The sequence below is a fragment of the Eretmochelys imbricata genome, chromosome 15, assembly GCF_965152235.1.
Source record: "Eretmochelys imbricata isolate rEreImb1 chromosome 15, rEreImb1.hap1, whole genome shotgun sequence".
Taxonomy (NCBI): Eukaryota; Metazoa; Chordata; order Testudines; family Cheloniidae; genus Eretmochelys; species Eretmochelys imbricata.
Genome location: NC_135586.1, coordinates 29314538 through 29332022, shown reverse-complemented (window position 1 = coordinate 29332022; position 17485 = coordinate 29314538). Strand labels below are relative to the sequence as shown.

General features: G+C 43.0%; 1 protein-coding gene across 4 annotated transcripts in view; it reads left to right on the top strand.

Annotated features, from left to right (window-relative positions):
- The window catches only part of CORO1C (coronin 1C), a 78123-nt gene that overhangs the window by 32399 nt on the left and 28239 nt on the right, over nt 1-17485 (top strand). For all 4 annotated transcript variants that reach the window (XM_077834640.1, XM_077834638.1, XM_077834639.1 and 1 more), the window contains one exon: nt 15927-16049. In XM_077834640.1, coding sequence (XP_077690766.1) covers nt 16047-16049 — 3 coding nt within the window. In that variant the 5' untranslated portion in view covers nt 15927-16046. The remainder of the gene's footprint in view (nt 1-15926; nt 16050-17485) is intronic.

Here is a 17485-nt window from a genome sequence, read left to right as displayed (position 1 = left end):
TGTAGTGTAGACATACCTTGGGGTGATTGTGTGTAAGGACTGAGGCTATCTCTGCAGTGGGTCACAAAATACCTTTGTTTTCTGTGCTGGAAAGAATTATTCAAAGCTCCCCTTTTGATTGACTTTTATCACAGTCAGTTGGTAAGTCTTTCATAAACTCATTTAAAGGATTTGTAACTGAAATTATCAGCTTGATCACTTCATGTGCTATCTATTTAAAAAAAAACAAAAAAAAACCCTAAACCCCTGAATACATCACCATTGACTCTTGTTTCACAGCACTAGTTTCTCTTCAAAAGAGGACTGTCATTTTGGAAGAGGGCTAAGATTATGACAAAACAAGAGAATACGTTGGTCCAGGATGATTGGGGGGGAAACAGAAAAAAGAATAGCCCAGTCTGCAAAAGTGTGTATGTGGGATCTCTAAGTGAGCTGTAGCTCATGAAAGCTTATGCTCAAATAAATTGGTTAGTCTCTAAGGTGCCACAAGTACTCCTTTTCTTTTTGCGAATACAGACTAACACGGCTGCTACTCTGAAACCTCTCCAAAACTATAACTCTGGCTTCATGGAAACATTAGTTGGGAGCATAGGCCTGGTCTTACCAGCTCAGACAAGTGGTCCATCTAGTCAAGTATCCCATCTGACACTTAACTGAACCTGGTGTATTCCTCTGCTTGACTGGGGAATGACATACCAGGCGAGAAGTATCTTCCTAACCCAAGCAGTGATATATAAGCACCACTAGGCCAGTGGTCCCCAAACTTTTCAGGGTCACCCCCCCCCCCACTACGCTCAGTGATATCTTGAGGCAGTGTGTTCCATAAGTTAATTGTGTTGCATAAGTATTTCCTTACGCGTCAAAATTTCTTTCAATTTCATGGCATGTTCCCTTGTTCTTGTTTTAGGAGTGTTGTTTTTTACTTGTTTGTAACTCATTATTTTATATTCCTTTCATCATGACTGCTCTTGCACTTCTCCTGTCTCAGCTAAACACTTCCAGTGTCTTCAGTCTTTTCTTATCAAAGTCTGTTCTGGCTTCGAATCTTTTTATTGCCCATCACTGGAGCACTCCTACTTCAGCTATATCTTTTGAGATAGGGTGACCAGAATTAAGCAGTGTTCACATGAAGTGTGTCTCATACCATTGATTTATATATTCACATTATAATATTTTTACTATTCTCTTCCATTCCTTAAACATCAGAGCGTTGTATTTTCCGATTGCCACCATTCACTGAGCAGAAGTTTTCACTGAGCTGTCTGCAAATGGCTTCCACTAACATCCTTGCCGTCATGTTCACTTTCAAAAGGACTGATTTAAATTTTTTGTTTTTTGATGATTTCCAGAAAACTACACTCTGTGCAATCCTGAGAGACCAGGGAGCTGCCAGAGTCAGTAGGGAGAGAACCTCCTTCTCCGCTTAATTGCAACGTAACTATCAAATTCCTCACTTAGCGTGTGGGTCTCTGCAACGTACTTTTAATGTGGCTTAACCTATTATGCAGGGTTAGAGCAAACTCATGTTACAAAAGGTCTGTATAATCTTGAAAGTAAACAGCTTATTTTCTCAAATTTGTCTTTTCCTTTACGTTTTCAATAAAGTTTTTTCTGTTAACAGTTTTTGGTTCTATTCAAGTGGCTGTCCACAGTCTTACATGGACATTTGACATAATTTAAAGTGTAAAGGTTAAAGAATGGTAAATGTTGAGGTGATGGCTGATTTATCAATTGTTAAACATTATCAAGGCCTTTTTTAATCAAGGCATCTGTCATGCCCTAGAATACCCCTCCTTTTAAAAGGAAGTGAAACATTTATTTCTTCTTCCCAGCATCTCTACTTGTTGTTGCTGTCAGTTGATAAGCAAAGCTTGTGTAAAAAAACAGTCTTTGATTTGTGGCTTCTGCCATGGAACATTGTTTTTCTCTGACTCTGCGGAAGCCTGACTGGTTCAGGAGCAAACAGGTTTTGAGCCCCAGCACCCGTGGAACATCTGACTAGCTTGGAGCAAACATGCCTCCCCCATCTTCTTGTGTATAGAAGGCCCACATTGCTGATGCCAAGCTGACTCATCTAGGCCATGCTGGGAGAGAACAGCTACGCCAACACAATTCGGAAAGCACCCAGAGGCTCAGATTCAGCATATTTGCAGCCTTCTACATTCAAAGGGGACCCTTCTGCTTACACCAGCCTCTCTAAACTCTGGAGCATGATGGCTGCAGCCAGTATGGTGGTCTTTCTACCTGGCTTCGATGCGTTCTTGCCCAGTCAGGGGTTGAGAATGGGTCCGCCGAAAACAATATGTTCAAACTCCCAGTTCACCTCTGATACCCTTAGTTATTCTGTCACCATGAGAGAGAGTTTTCTGGAGTGGATTGTATGTATGTTTGAAGATCACCACCAGCACAGCTAAACCAAAATGCCTGCCCTGCAGCTCTTTAGAATCGTGTCACTGGTTTGGCAAGTTCTTCAGAGATTTTTCTGCTGTTCTTTGCATGTGAAAGAGATGTGCAAAGCTGTGTGTGGAATATATACAAATTAATTACCTAAATACACTACACTCTCAAATTTTTGGTTAAAGCACTTCGGTAAACAAATCTAAAATTGCTTATGAGTTTAAAACCTTTATAATTGATACTCTGCAAGCAGATTTCAGAGTAACAGCCGTGTTAGTCTGTATTCGCAAAAAGAAAAGGAGTACTTGTGGCACCTTAGAGATGCTTAACTTGCAGCAGTTTTGTTTGCGTGGTGCACATTTAATGCATTCAGGGCCAAAACCAGATCCTAGCACCTAGCCAGACCACAAGTGGGAGCATGAAGAAGGGTCAGTAGTTGAAGTAGCCTACATGGAATAGTGACATGCCTTTCACTGTGGGGGGAATGGGAGGATCAGTGAACCAGATCCTCTAGGCTGTCTACATGCTGCCATGTGAGAGGCTCCCTGATCAAGTATACATCTCCATCCCTGCATGACTCCCCCACACTCTCATCCCTTGTCTAGAGTCCTCTGTGATGGCCAGGATGGATTCCCCACCTGCTTCTGTAGAACTTCAGAAGTTGTTTTTGGCCCCTTCTGTGGGAGCTTCCTGTAGGGAGACACTCAGGAGCTGAGCCCTAATGCCATTGGTGGCCAGTCCCCACCCAGAACTTGAATCATCTTCACACAGCACACCTTTCTAAAGAAGTCTTAGGAGCTTTCCAACCAAACCTGTTTCATGGTTGCTCTTGGGTTCGAAGTGAAAGTGTCGCACTGGGGACACACAGAGATTTGAACTGCCTCCCACCCTTCCTCGTGGAGGCTACATCGTATTCTCCCACTAGTATTAAGGTCCCGGCTGGTTAGGCAATACCAATAGCATGTCTTGTGCCGTAGGTGGGAGATAGATGCATCCTCTTGAACTGTTTTAGCAGCATGGGGGGATGACTTAATGATTTTAAATACATCTAGACTTCCTGAAACCACCTATTCAAATCCCAGCTGGGCCAGCCCTTCATCCTTCTGGGGAGGAACAACTAAGTACCATGCACAGACTTTAAAAGCCATGGCCCTCTGTACGAAGCTACCACGGAACTTGCAAGAGAAGGGATTGCCCAAAAATTCCTTCTCCCGCACAGTTGTGCAGCAGGCTTTGCTTGCTGTCCTCCGCTCCCGAGGCAGCTTCCTTTCAGTGGGTCTGTGCGCATGTGGCTCGCGAAGCACTTCGGGATGAAAGGCAGGCGCTGCAGTGAAATAAAACGCTACTGTTTAGTGAAGCGTGCTCAGCGCCCGCCTGCCCTTTTGATTCTGGCTCGTGGCTCCTGTAAATCTGTCTGCTCCGTGGTGGCACCTGGAAATGTGAAATGGACGGTGGTGGGGGTGAGCCAAGGGGATGGAGGAGGCACCAGGTGCTGAATAATTAGGGCACGGACTGGCACAGTCCCAGCGTGCTCTAGTCTCATTACCATAAGGTGCAAGCAAATGGCTTTTATATTTGCTCCCAATGAATGTGTTTGCCGTATTTTTAAATAAAAATGGTCACACTGAGCCCAAAGTCCGGGCACAGAGCCCCACGCAGTGTCCCCCCGGGGTTGATTTTTGATTATACTGAGTGATTTTTGCCTGTGCCCTGGCAGATGAATGGCTCTTCCCTCCCCCACCCCACCCCAGTGATGAGCGGCTTATTCTTCTTTGTGTTTCTCCTTGGCCCTGCCTCGGCTGCTGCATTTCACTGATATGTCTCACAGCAGCAGCGCTGCAGGGCGCCTGACAGTGGTTTTTACCATATATGGTCATCACGGCTCTTTGGGCTGTCAGACGTCCCGAATAATTTCCACCCTTTGCTTTGATTGGCCACGTTGGGCTAGGACTGGAGGATGGTGGGATAGGGGCCGTACTGTACCAGAGACAAGTGTATGGGCTAGTTAACTCTTAGGTTCCTGGATCGGATCACTTGCCAAAGGGGTTACTGACAGCCCTGTTTTGGGTTTTGTTTTTTTTTTTGTGAGTTTCTGCTGTCCGTAGGCGAGTCTTCACAGGTGAAGAGCTCTTGGCAGTGCCTCTTGAAATGTAATATGGACAGGGATTGGGAAAAATGAGTGGAGATCAATACTGTTAACACATCCCTGCTGGATCCTTGGCTCTCCCTACCCTTTTGAGGAAGGGAGGGATGTGGCTGATGCCCGGAATTGCAGCAAGCTCTGCTTAGCAGTCTAATTACACTGAGTTGTTTTAAAACCCCACGTTTGTTCTTCAGATGCCTTTTTGGGGTGAATGGTGGTGCTGCCTCAAGTGGGAGCTGGGCTGCTGGTGTAATCCCTCTGTGCCCCGCCTGGGTTTCTTTGCCAGCCACAGTTCAGAGTGACAGTGTAACCGACGCAAAGAGATTTTAAACCACGCTTTCCATTTTTATTTAGAACAGCTGGCTGGATGTGAAGTGCCTAGTGATTTAGTCTCTGAGCCACGCAAGCCCTGAGTTTGCTGCCAGTTTTGGGAGGAGGGGGGAGATTGTCATGAGGCCCCCTCTGGCAGCTACTGGGTGAGTGGGTGGAGATGCGTGGAGGCCGGAGGCCTACAGATTGTCTCCATTCATGCTGTTTTACCAGCAAAACAAATCCTGATGCTGGTTTAGTAGTCAGACTTGTGCAGTTGATTCTTTCCTTTCTGGCTTGCTGTTGAAATGCTTTGCCTGAGTTTCTTGTAATTTTTGGTGCATGCATATGTAGGGAATTCACCGTTTCCCGTGCTAGAGAGAGAGACAGCCTGTTTTAGACCATAGTTTGGTCTTTAAAAAGAAGTATCAAATGGAATTACCCACATTCAGCTACATAATACTATAATACTAAGACTCGGATTTTATACTGGCCATAGCCAGGAAATTATGGAACCAAACGCCTTAGTTTCCCACTGCGTTGCATAGATGCTTGAGATGTGATACCGTAGGTTTTACCACTAGGCAGACTGCAGGAACAAAGTGCAGCATGTTGTAGCTGCCGTGTCTTTAACCTTGGAACTTCCTTGCTTTTAAGAGTTAGTCATTCGTTTCTTTTGCCTCTCTTCCCAACACATCACTTTGGGTGTGTAGGAGAGGACACCTCTGATAAACGTCACTAAAGATCCCCATGAATTGATCTCTAATTTTTAATCTTTGTTCCATGAAATCTAGCCAGGCATCGTCGTCGCCCAGATATCTCTATCCAAAATCCATGTATGGCCCGAGCACCATGGGATCGGAGATTTTTGACCTAATCCACTTTTATCCTTAATCTGCTGCAAGGGGTCGCTATTGAGCTTCATCAAGTCTTCTGCTGAAATGAGCATGCTGCAAATACAGTAACTTCAGCTCCTGCTTGCTCCTAGGCACGAACTGTTGGGCCCGATTTACAGCTACTTCTCCAGTGTAGCAAGGCAGGACAGTTTGTTGTCATTCATGGAATTAAGAACCAGTAAGGCAGACAAGTAAGAAACACTCCTGTTCACACCCGATTGAGATCTTTGATGTGAATGGAATTGAGGGGTGCTGGGATTTTGTCTAGTTAACTTGCTGTTCAATTTTCTGGGTGTTCGTTAGGAGTGCTTTCACAGCTCATTGCATAAGACCACAGAGTCATTACTGTACCAAAGACCCTAACTCATTAAGGGTACATCTATACTGCAAAAAACAATCCCCAAACCAAAAAACATGTGCAACCCTCCAGTAGCTAGTCTCAGACCCCGGATCAACTGACTCAGACTCATGGGGCTCAGGCTGCGGGGCTAAAAATAGCCGTGTAGATGTTTCTGCCCTGTGCTCTGAAACCTGGCCTGGCGGATGGGTCTCAGAGCCTGGGCTCCAGCCTGAGTGGGAACATCTACACCGCTATTTTGAGCCCTGTGAGCCCAAGTCAGTTGACCCGGCTCCGAGACTTGCTGCTGTGGGTTTTTTGGCAGTCTTTCATAGGTACCACCATCTGTAGTGGATATTTTAAGCAGCTGTGTGGTGATCAGCTGCTTTGAATAAAACATTGAACTTTGAACGATGAACTTGGTCTTGTCTCTTAACCACGTTGGGGCAGAGGCCATGCCTCCTCCTTTTCTGTGCAGTGCAACGTACTTATTTAGCTTTGTACAGAGGATTGAAGCTGAGCAGCATCCATCGTTGAAGGAACTGGGCTGTGTGGGATATACCTGCCTAATCCTGACAGATCTCTGCCCTAGTAAAAGGGGGAAAGCTCTTATATTCCCTGATAGACTGGGGGAAGTGACTTGAAAATATCTGGATTTAACACACCTGTGTACTGTAACGGTTAAGTCCACACATCCCCAGAGTAATTTGAGATACATTTTTTATATCTCTTTACAAAATCTTTGCAGCTTGCCTTTTTGAAAAAAAGCTGTGGCAAAAGGTTCCTCCTCTTTACTTAAACTGATCTCTCCTAAGAAGGCTGCCAACAGCTGAAATCATGTAGAGTAAGGTCTTTGAGAGAGAGGGATGATGCCTGTTGTTTGTGCATGTGACTGAGGGCTTACTCAGACCCATTTGGCAAAACCTTTTGTTAGATTTGTCCTTTGTGTGTTTGCCGCTTTATGACTGTGTTTCTAAACTGGCAGCATTTCCACCGAAACCCTGAACCTGCTATTGCAAATAACATGTATAAGGTGCTTGCACACCCAAGAAATGCTGATCATCTGTCAGTGACATGTTATTGTGTCTCATGATTCAGCCATGGGGTGTGTGTGTGAGAGAGTGTGAGAATGAATCAAGTGTTTCTGCTCTGGCCGAGATTTACTGAACCCTTCTAGCTGTTTAGATGGAGTGGTGATGGAAGGACATAAGTTTTGTTGCCATTGAGGGGCTCTCAACACTTAAACTTATCCATGAAAATGTCTGGGTTTTTTAGGTTAAAATTTGGCATGCGAGATTGAAGCCCGGGGGAAGGTTCTTCCCTAATTTTTGATTAAACCTCTGTCTAGCTGTGCACCTTTGTATTTTAGGGGGAAGAGACCAGAATTAAAGATTTGCATCTTTTTCATCCACTTATTGGAGAAACTTGAGCAACTTTAAAATACTCTGCAAGACTGTCTCACTTGCATTCAGGCAGCAGTCAGGTCGAAAGCAACGACCAATGTTAGATTATTTCAGAGTCTTAAAGCCTGAGGAACAAATGGAAGTAGTCTGAAGGAGCTGCTCCTGACAGTTTATGGGCATGTTGGCATGAAGGGGGACTGGCATGCTGAGAGTCAATACATGGATACTTGCCCAACCTGGAATTATCACCTGCAGATCAGATTTCTCGGTCTCTGCCCTCCTCTCTCATACGTATTTATAGCAATGCTGGGAATGCTGCTGAAGTTGACAGTAAAATCTTGAAAATCCTGGTCCAGTGCTTCAGCCATTTCAAATTTCTGGTATAAGCAAACTGCAAATCCAGATGCAAAACTAGTTTTACAGAACTGGTTAGAATTTGATACTTTTTTTGTGATCTGTCCAAACGTATCCTGTTTTTTCAGCCCGCTCCCTCCTTGTCTGCTTTTTTAACAGCCCTATATTGGTCCAGCCTGGCCTAGTAGACAAGTTGGATTGGATATGGCTCTCACTGGAGCATGTGAACACCACTTGATGGTCACCTAGATGGGGTTGCTCGAATGACTTTCTCCTATAGTGCTTCCAGCCAAGTTAAGAGCTCAGACAGATTGGGCAACATGGTATTGTCACGTACGGGAAAGCCCAGTGGTTTATGTTGAGTCCAAGAATGTTTTTCCGCCCAAACTCTAGATGATAAACTCAATGATCACTTCAAAGAATTTTCAAGGTCTCATTGTAGCAGTAGAATGGGCTTTAGAACTCAACTCTCCTGACCCCTGTTGTCATCACTGGACAACACTTTTTCCTCTTGTGTGAGTTTGTTTCTAAACTCCGTTGAAGCCCTTTTGGTGGGATGCGGAAGGGTGCAAATTTAAACAACAGCTGAGAGGTTTAATTCTGGAAAGTTGTGCAGGGTTTTTCTCCAGAATGCAGGAGTAGCAATCAGATGTTCGGTAGCTGAACTGGAACAGCCAAGCTGAACACCCAGTTCACTGCAGTGGGAGCTAGCCGTTTGTCTTGTTTAAAAAGCCAGCGTGTGTGAGAGCAAGCTGATCGCTACAGCTAATTTTGTGGAGGATTCTGGGGATTAGCATACATTTTCCAGTGCAAAGCATCCCTCAACTATTTTAGTTGTAGAGTCCATTGTAACCAAACCTTATCTATCTCTCCTTTTCTGGTCAGCTATGAGCACATGGCACAAACAATGAAGTCATCCCACTGCTGCATTTCTAGTCTCCCTGCAGGCATGAAATAAACCTTGTTTCTGCTGCAAACTACACTAGGCTGATGACACTCCTGAAACTCTCCAGAGTACCTTGAGCACTAATACCAAATCTGCTGGGGCACAATCATAACATGGCTTTAAAGCTCTGCATCTCATTCAGACTGATCAGAGTGGATTTGTTTGGGAGAAACATTCCTGTCCATTACTGCAGCCCTTCTTCCCTTCCTCTTTTGTCTGTATATCAGCTTAGATTTAGGCACTTCAGAGCACATACCTGAAGTACCATGCACACCTATGGAGCTGTAGAAATAACAAACGATCAACCGAGCTGGAGCAGAGCATTGTATATGGATTTCTGGAAGATATAAGGAAAATCCAACTGCAATATTTAGCTATGAATGCTTTAAAGGCTTCAATAGCTTGTTTGTCACTGTGACACACAGCACAGTGGGCCTTTTGGGAGTAACAGTCCTCATTTTGAGGATTAGCCATGGATGCCTTGGTTGGTTGGCTGGATGACTAATAGCCATTTGTCATGGTCAGGAATGAGCAATACACTTTCATTACATCCTGCCATATTTTTTTTTTTCATTCTAACAGCCTCTTATGTGACCATCTGGCATGGCTATGGATGGGTGTTCTGTGGCCACAGCAGTTCACATTAAGCTTCAGTGACAAGTTCTAGGTTTGTGAGACTGAGTTTATTGTAGGGAGAGTAGAAATAAAGTCCTGTCCCAGTCTGAGCAGTGCATCTCTGAAGTAAAAAAGTTACTGGTCAATTAGCATTTCAAACCCAGCCTTTGTGATCTGATTTCCTTCTCCAAACCCCTTCCTCAGCATGCAGATAGTGGAATCGCTTTCACTTGTGCAATCTGATGCTGCTTCCCTGTTTTCAGTTGTGATCTTACTGAGCACAACACAAAATCAGAGGAAGCAGCTGTTCTCTGCACATATTTTTACTGTAATCCATGAACTGTTTCCTCTGACCAACTGCCCTTTCCTGGCAGAGAATCAATTGTAAAAGACATTCAAATGCCTTAATAACACTGTCACTTTTAGCAGCTATTTTTCTGTGCTGCTTATCCATCTCTTCTGGACTTAATCACAGAAGTTTCTTGCTCATCTCTTTCAGGAACCTTGTTTTTGGAGGTATGAAACAGCTAGATGACTTTATTTGGTAAAGTTAACCTACTGCCTGCTAAAGGACTTGAATATTGAGCATGCATCTCTTAGCCTAAACCATCCAGCCTGCTAAAATCTTAATCTTTTAATTCGCCTTTCTGGATTGGCTTCATTATGTACTAAATGTAAAACCACATCCATTGAACTATCATAAATTGTTACTGTGATGTATTGCTCATCCTAAATAGTAATGGATTATGAAAAGGGTTTAATTTCTCGTAGTTGTACTGAGTTAATATTAAGCTGTGTATCAACACTTGAGACTTACTGTAAATCCTTAACTAATTAAAAGATTACATTTTAAAAAAACCTGGAAGGATTATGGCAGGATGAAAACCCACCAGTTTGGCATAGAAGATACAAACTTTGTACTACACTTCACTATCATGTAGTCTTGCATGTATTTGAAGAGTTTTAAAAACTTTGAATGTGGCATCCCTCAACTGTAGTGGCATTTCTAGTATCGAAGTCCAAAATGACTGTCCCTAGATTCTTCATCTTGGGTCTTTCATTTTTGTGAATGTTTCATAATGTAGTGTCCTATATTTAATTCACCTGTTTGTAACGCTTTCCTATAGTGCTTTACTTTTTCAAAGCATGTACAAATATTCACCTTCACATCGCAAAGGAAGTATCCTATTGTCTAGCTGGGGAGACTAGGAACAATAATTGACATTTTCCAAACCCATGAAGCGGCAAAGCTGGGATTAGAACTAGGGAGCTCCTGACTTCCAGCCTGCACTTTACTCCACTAGATACAATATCCTGCTGTCTCCCTCTTCTATTTTTGGAACACTCCAGAAGAGCAGTTCAGCAGAAAGGGGATTCTTCAATGGATGACTCCCATGTCACTAAACTGAACCAAAACCCCCAAACTCTTTCAATGCCCCTTTCCACCCAAGTGATCCCAGAGTGCTGTAGACTCATCCAAAGCTCGGTTTCTCCTATTGCTGGAATGGGGCCCCCAAGGGAATAGGCAGCCAAGAACATTTTGCACCAGCAATCTTACAAAACTGGTTTAGAGATGCAGCCAAGGTTCAATATCCAGTTGAAAGTAGAGGGAAAGTACTGACTCCTAACAAGGTTAACCTTGGTAGCCTGGATCAGTTCTAAAGCTCCTATCCTTGTGAATAGTGCCCAGTGGTCCCAAATCTCAGTCAGGCTCTCATCTGAAAGGTGGCCCCTTTCCTGCCCACCCTGAACCATGCTGGGGCACTGGCTCAGTGTTGAGTAATAAAATAAAATATGGCAGTTCCTGAGTTTTCTTTAGAAGGCTCCTGTCAAGCAGTAACAGTGTTTGTTCCTGCTTAGCTTTTGTGACCTGCCTGCCTCTGTCCAGTGTCTTGTAGCTATAAAGGAGATGTTGCGGATCTAGCTCTGAAGGGGTTACATGAATTTTGGCTTTTGACAGCACTGCTGATTCCGTTCTTGAGGGTAATCCTTTCAAATCTAAAATATTTTTTAAAATGTAACCCTAAAGAGAACGTATCTGTGAGCACGGCTCTTCCTCTTTCACTAGGGTTTTAGGAGAATCTCCTGGTTTCCTATGTGCTGTTTTTTAAGACCGGCTGTTCTTGTTCCTGACCACAATTCAGTAGCTCCTCCACAGATGTTCAGACCTCTTCTTTCATCTTTACCGTACTGTTAGACACCAGGGCAGTATTTCATTCAGTCAACCATTATGTCCATTTACATTGTCTTGCTTAGTTATTTTTATTTGTGCTTTTGGGAGAGCATTCTGTGTGGGCCAGAGTCAGTGACTGTATTACCCTTTCAGTCTAGTAATGGCTCAGTTATTCATGGCAGCAGCAGGGTCTTCTCCCTAAATGTAAAAATCAGTGATCTATGGCCGTTTGTACTGCTGAGATAAGTTTCCTTTTGTGTCTGCTAGAATATCTAATGTAACTGCATAGTGTGGAGCCTGTGATCCTGTGTTATGTATGTGGGTGGCATGGTACGCAGTCGCTTGCACTGTGGGAATGCTGGTCACCTGCACTTTTGTAAATAAATACACTGCACATCACTTGCTGTGTAGCTCTCCCAGCATCTTCCTCCAAACTTGTTAATAGATAAACATTTCTCCCCGCCAGTTTGTGGCTAATGGCCTTTATTTGTTACTTCCTAGTCGCCTCTTTTTCCATCTTTATGCTCCTGCTTGAGGTGATAAGTGTTTCTGCTATAGTAATAATCACCCTGATGGCTTCCGTAAAGGAAAGGGGTATGCATTATAAATCGTAGAGAGAAATGACTGTTCACCTGTAACAAAGGAACATTTCTGCAGACTTTTGACTGACCTCTTCACTGTATAACTCAGTTATTTTCTCCTCTCAGTTTGAACACTTAAAGTGCAGCTCTGCTCTGAAAAGAGACTAAAAATACCACTTTCTTACTGTTGCTGATGGGTGCCTCTGGGTGGCTAAGCTCTGCAAAGTCAATGGGGTGCCACGGTCCGTATGAACAGTGGTCTGTCTTATCAATACTAAACTATACCAGAGAGTCTGTCTGCATTTTAAAGGGACGGGGGCTGCTGGCTCCCACTCCCCACATCCTTTCAGTGGAGCCCCAGATTCACTACCCCCAGGGACAGCTGGAGTACCAAATGCAGTGGGGGCTTGCTGGGGCTAACCTGCGTGGCTGGTAGACTGGAGTCTGCTGCCTCCTTGTAGGGGCATGGCACTGGTGAGTACCCTTCTTGAGGGCAGTTTCCCTGAAGCTCTTCAGGGATTCCTCTTGAGAGCTGTAGAGCTAATGTCCATGCTCTTCCAGAGCCGCCTGCCAACTGACTTGAACTTCCTGCTTTTAAACACTCTTGCACCCATTGCATGATTGACAGGGCTGGAGGGGTGGAGTCAGCCTGGCTCTTTAATCACTTGTCACCATGTGGGACATCACACTTACCAAGAACAGCTGCTTCCCTGTGTTCTGGGTTATATCTAGTCACTTAAGTGACAAGAATGAGTTTTGCTACAATTTATTTGTTACATTCTCTTAGCTGCAGCATGGTTAAGATGGATTTATTTTCCCCTTCTTGTGCGTTCTGAACAGAATTGTTTCCGGGGTTCCAGTTACAGAACCAGTCAGTTCCATGTGTTAATCCTCACTGAAGACCATGGGTTTGCACAGGTGTTGCTGAGCTGATAATGTGAAGACGGTGGAGTTTGGCAGGAATCAGTGGCCTATTTTGGCTCCCAGTTCTGTTGTGGCTATCAGTAGCCAAAAAAGAAAGAATCCATTTTGATTCTCAGAGCTCAGGTGGTTTGCAAGGCTGGGTATAAAAAAAATAATCTTTATTTGTAAATGGAGCACATTTAATTCACAAGTCACTGATAGACGATAAATATGGAGACCAATCATGTCCTTTTTAATGTCATTTCAGAGTACAACAGCTTATTGAGCTAATGGTACTACAAGATAACTAGTTTTAAAATGAGCTGCATTTTAGAAAATGAGAAGCATGAAGTACAATTATTTAGGAGGATAAGCTTGTAATACAGTCTCCTGTTTGCTTGCAGACTTGGTGTTCAGGCTTTATCTTGATCATGCAGACAGGAAAAATTTTCTAGTTTAATTCATTTGTTCAAACTGATATTTTTCTCCCAATAAGAATCTTGATGATGATTGTTAAAAACCCAGATCTAGACTGGCAAGTGCTCACTTTTCTCAGTCTGCAACTAATCATTATAGCCCCCTCTTTTGCTAAGAAAATTAATTAAAAGCCTTACCTAGGAATAGCCATTTATTTATTTACATTTGCAGACAGTACCTTACATGACCATCTATTCCTTTTGATTTAGCTCTTTAGTTTGGATTTAATTTGTGGCGTGTCTTTTAAAAGATGCTCAGTCTTGAAATGTTAGACTGTTTTTTTTTAAAAGTTGATATTTTAAAATGTGGTGACTTCATACATCAGTTCGTTGTAACCTGTTTATACGTTTTACCTTGTTGCATGCAAAAAGGCATAAGTAGATTCTAGCTCTCAATTTGAGAGTTTCTGGTTTATTATTTGTATTGTTTCAGTCTTCAACATTTTAATTTTAAAAGGTTTCAGAAGCAACTGAGGAATTGAGACAAGGACACCATTGTTTGTTGAGCCTGAATTTAGGTTTTTAGGAAATGGTTGCGCCTTGTTTTTATAACTGCATTGACTTGTATTCCCTTAGGATCTACATCTTGTTTTATTCTTGACAAATACATCTTAATGTCAATAGTACTTGAAAGCTAATGTCCAGCCCCTTTGTAAATCCTTCTATGTAGAGAACTTGGAATTGAATAATCATCTCCATGGGAATTACTAACAGTCATGTGAAGGCAGCTCGCGCCCCAGGGTCAGGAAACCACCACACAGTAGAATTGAGATTAGATTGCAGCTCTTTATGTGTAAAGAAACTAGAATCCGGTCAGGAACTTCGCTGAACCCCTTCTTATAGGTTATAACTTTGCAAAAGGAAAGGACATGGTCCGCTTGAAATCCAGTCAGTTTTAAAGAATGAGTTGAAGACAATTTCAGGTACTGCACCTGCCCAAATCCTCCTTCCAGTCTTTCCAATTTATTTGAGCATAAGCTTTCGTGAGCTACAGCTCACTTCATGTAGCTCACAAAAGCTCATGCTCAAATAAATTAGTTAGTCTCTAAGGTGCCACAAGTATTCCTGTTCTTTTTGCGAATACAGACTAACACGGCTACTACTCTAAAACCTTCCAATCTTTACAGTTTTTAGTCACATTTCCCTATCTGAAAAAATATTGATTTACTTGTTTTTGTGTGAAAGACCAAAAGGAACAGAAGAAACCATGCGAATGACTTAATATAAAATGTTCCTTTTTTAATTTTCACTTACAGCAAGCTCAAGTGTTTTGCACCAATAGTAGGTAATAAAAGATTATCAGACAATAGAGCGATGTCGAAGCTGCCAGAGTCCTTTTATTGTAGTACCAGTGAACAATTTGAGTAATTGAAAGAACTATAAATTACTAGAATTCTGTCTTCTCAAACTCAGATGAACACCAGGCAGTAGCTAATTTTCTTGTAAGATTTATCCTTTCAATTGGCTTGATTTAGGCAAGTGCTCTAGAGATTTGCTAACCTCTTGATAGAAATGTGAATAATTTTTGTTGCAAATAAGTGTGGAAATTGTTTTTATAGAGAATCTTGTCACTCTCTTGGTCCCCGTCCAGTTCCTAGTGCAGAGAGATCCACATCACAAATGGCACTAATTGATGGTCTTGTCAGTCAGCAGTTTGGGCAAGGATTGAATGGGCTATGCAGACAGAACTCTCACCGTAGACAAACTCCTTCCAGTAGAAGGCAAAGATGTCTCCTGGTGGGTAGGTTGGTGTATCTATGGGAAGCCTGCATGGGTGACTTTTCTTTTCTGGGAATAGAGGGGTGCACTCTGCACAGCTGTCATGTGTTTTCCACAAAAACTAAATTCATGAAAGGTGACAACAGTTAAGCTGTGAAGACGTTCCAGTGTCCAGAACGCCCCTTTGATATAACTCTTATCTCGGGTATCTGTAACTGTTGCCAGTCTCCACAAAAAAAATGTAGGGTGGCAAAATAAGAACCTTTTTATATTCTCCTTGCTATGTGGAGGACACAACTAAGCAGGTGCCACCACTCCATAATCCCACACAGTCAGGAGAACTTGAGGGTCTAACTTCTTTTGCCAGAAGTATGTCCCAGTAACACCCATTGGAGCTGGGCTGGCAAAGCAGACACGTTGCTGAGAGAAGAAAGCCCCCAGGTTTGCTGCAGGTCTGTGTATGTACGTGTCTCAAAGTCAGAAATTGTCAGGATATTGATGAGTTTGGGGCAGTGCTGCATGAGAGTCATAAACACACGAAATTAAGGCTTATGAAATTGTTGTTTGGAGGAGATGGTGGAGTAGAGTGTGGGAAATGTTCTTTTACCCTGTGAAATGCTGTGTGTTGCCTGGTTTGGTCTGCACATTACAGCTCTCCCTCTTTCTTTCTTTAGACAGGTAGAATTGACAAGTCATACCCAACAGTATGTGGTCACACAGGACCTGTGCTTGACATAGACTGGAGTCCCCATAATGATCAAGTCATTGCCAGTGGTTCTGAGGACTGCACTGTCATGGTAAGTTAATAAAAAGCATATTTAAAAGCCTGAGACCTGGTTTCTATTTAGAAAATTTCACTTGTTTGATCTTTAAATAAAATTTCTTTGGAAAAGTATTGGGTGAGCTTTTATGGTACTGATGCTTCATTGACTTCAGAAATAATTCCACTAGAGAGGCTATTCCAGCTTAAGAGTTGACTGTGCAGGTGACACTGTGCTTCCAAAGACAGGTAAGTGTCTCCTGTAACAGCACTCTGCTCTCAGCACCCGCTGGACGTCTCGTTCTGCAATCTGCTGAAGGCCTCCACTCCCATCGACTTCGGTGATAGTAGTGGTCACTCTGTACTTGCAGGATCCAACCCTGGCTAAGCAATGACATTAGTGTATCTGGAGGAGCCAATTAAACAAATTGGAATGAAGAGGAGGGTGTTTAACAGCCCCATCAGTACTGCACAACAGGATGGATGAAGTCACCAAGGAGCCAAGTCCCCCTTTGGGGATATCAATGCTCTGTTGTAGTGAAGTGAGACACTGAAGGTTATAAAGGGAAGTATGAGCCAGGATGCAGCAGGTCAGATAACATATTACCATGATCAGTGTTCAGAACAATACTGTGTGGTTTTTACATATGATGGTCACCCAATTAGTAACTGGGAAGAAACTTGTAAATTTGAACCCTATGTGAAAACACAGATTACAGGATTTTGAATTTCCACAATTGTCCATTTGACATTTCATTGCATTGTTCAAGAAAATCAAAGCCCAAAACTCCTAGAGGAACTTTCTCTTCTGAGAATCCAGATATCGGGTCTGCCTTGGCATAATTGGTTTGGCCTTTCTCCATCCTTCCTAATTGTTCCAAAAACAAAACCTATAGGTAAATGCAAGTCTCTTCCCTGGTCTCACAGACGGGGTCTTTAAGGGTGAGGAGGAAGAAAGAAGTGATCATGACAGAGCCAGTCATGGACATGTATCCTTTTATAGTGCTTTGAAGAAGGCAGATGTGGCTCCGATCCCCAGAGCTCACAACTGGAGAGGTGTGGGATTGAAGAAGAGTCAGGAGGGTGGGAATGGGGCAAAGGAGGACAAACCCAGTTTCTCTTAGGACCGTTGCAGCCCTTGATTTAAGGGTGAACACCTTACTTTTGTCTACATCCACAGGATGTGTAGATATGTCAAAACTTTAACAGGGTTCTAAATTTTGCACCTGCCAGCCTTGAACATGGGTTCCCTTTTAGCTTGGGTTAGAGCACTTTGAACAATAAATGGCCTTGATCAGTGATAGGCATTGACTCCATAACAAATATAAGAAAATCCTTCCAAAAAAAAAAGTATTCCCACACCAAAAAACCCTCAAACTTGTGATTTGTAAAGTTCACGACCGATCTAGAATTGTTTGAAATGGTGTCAGAATGTTCTGTAAGAAACCACAATTCAGAAGGCATGTGAAATGG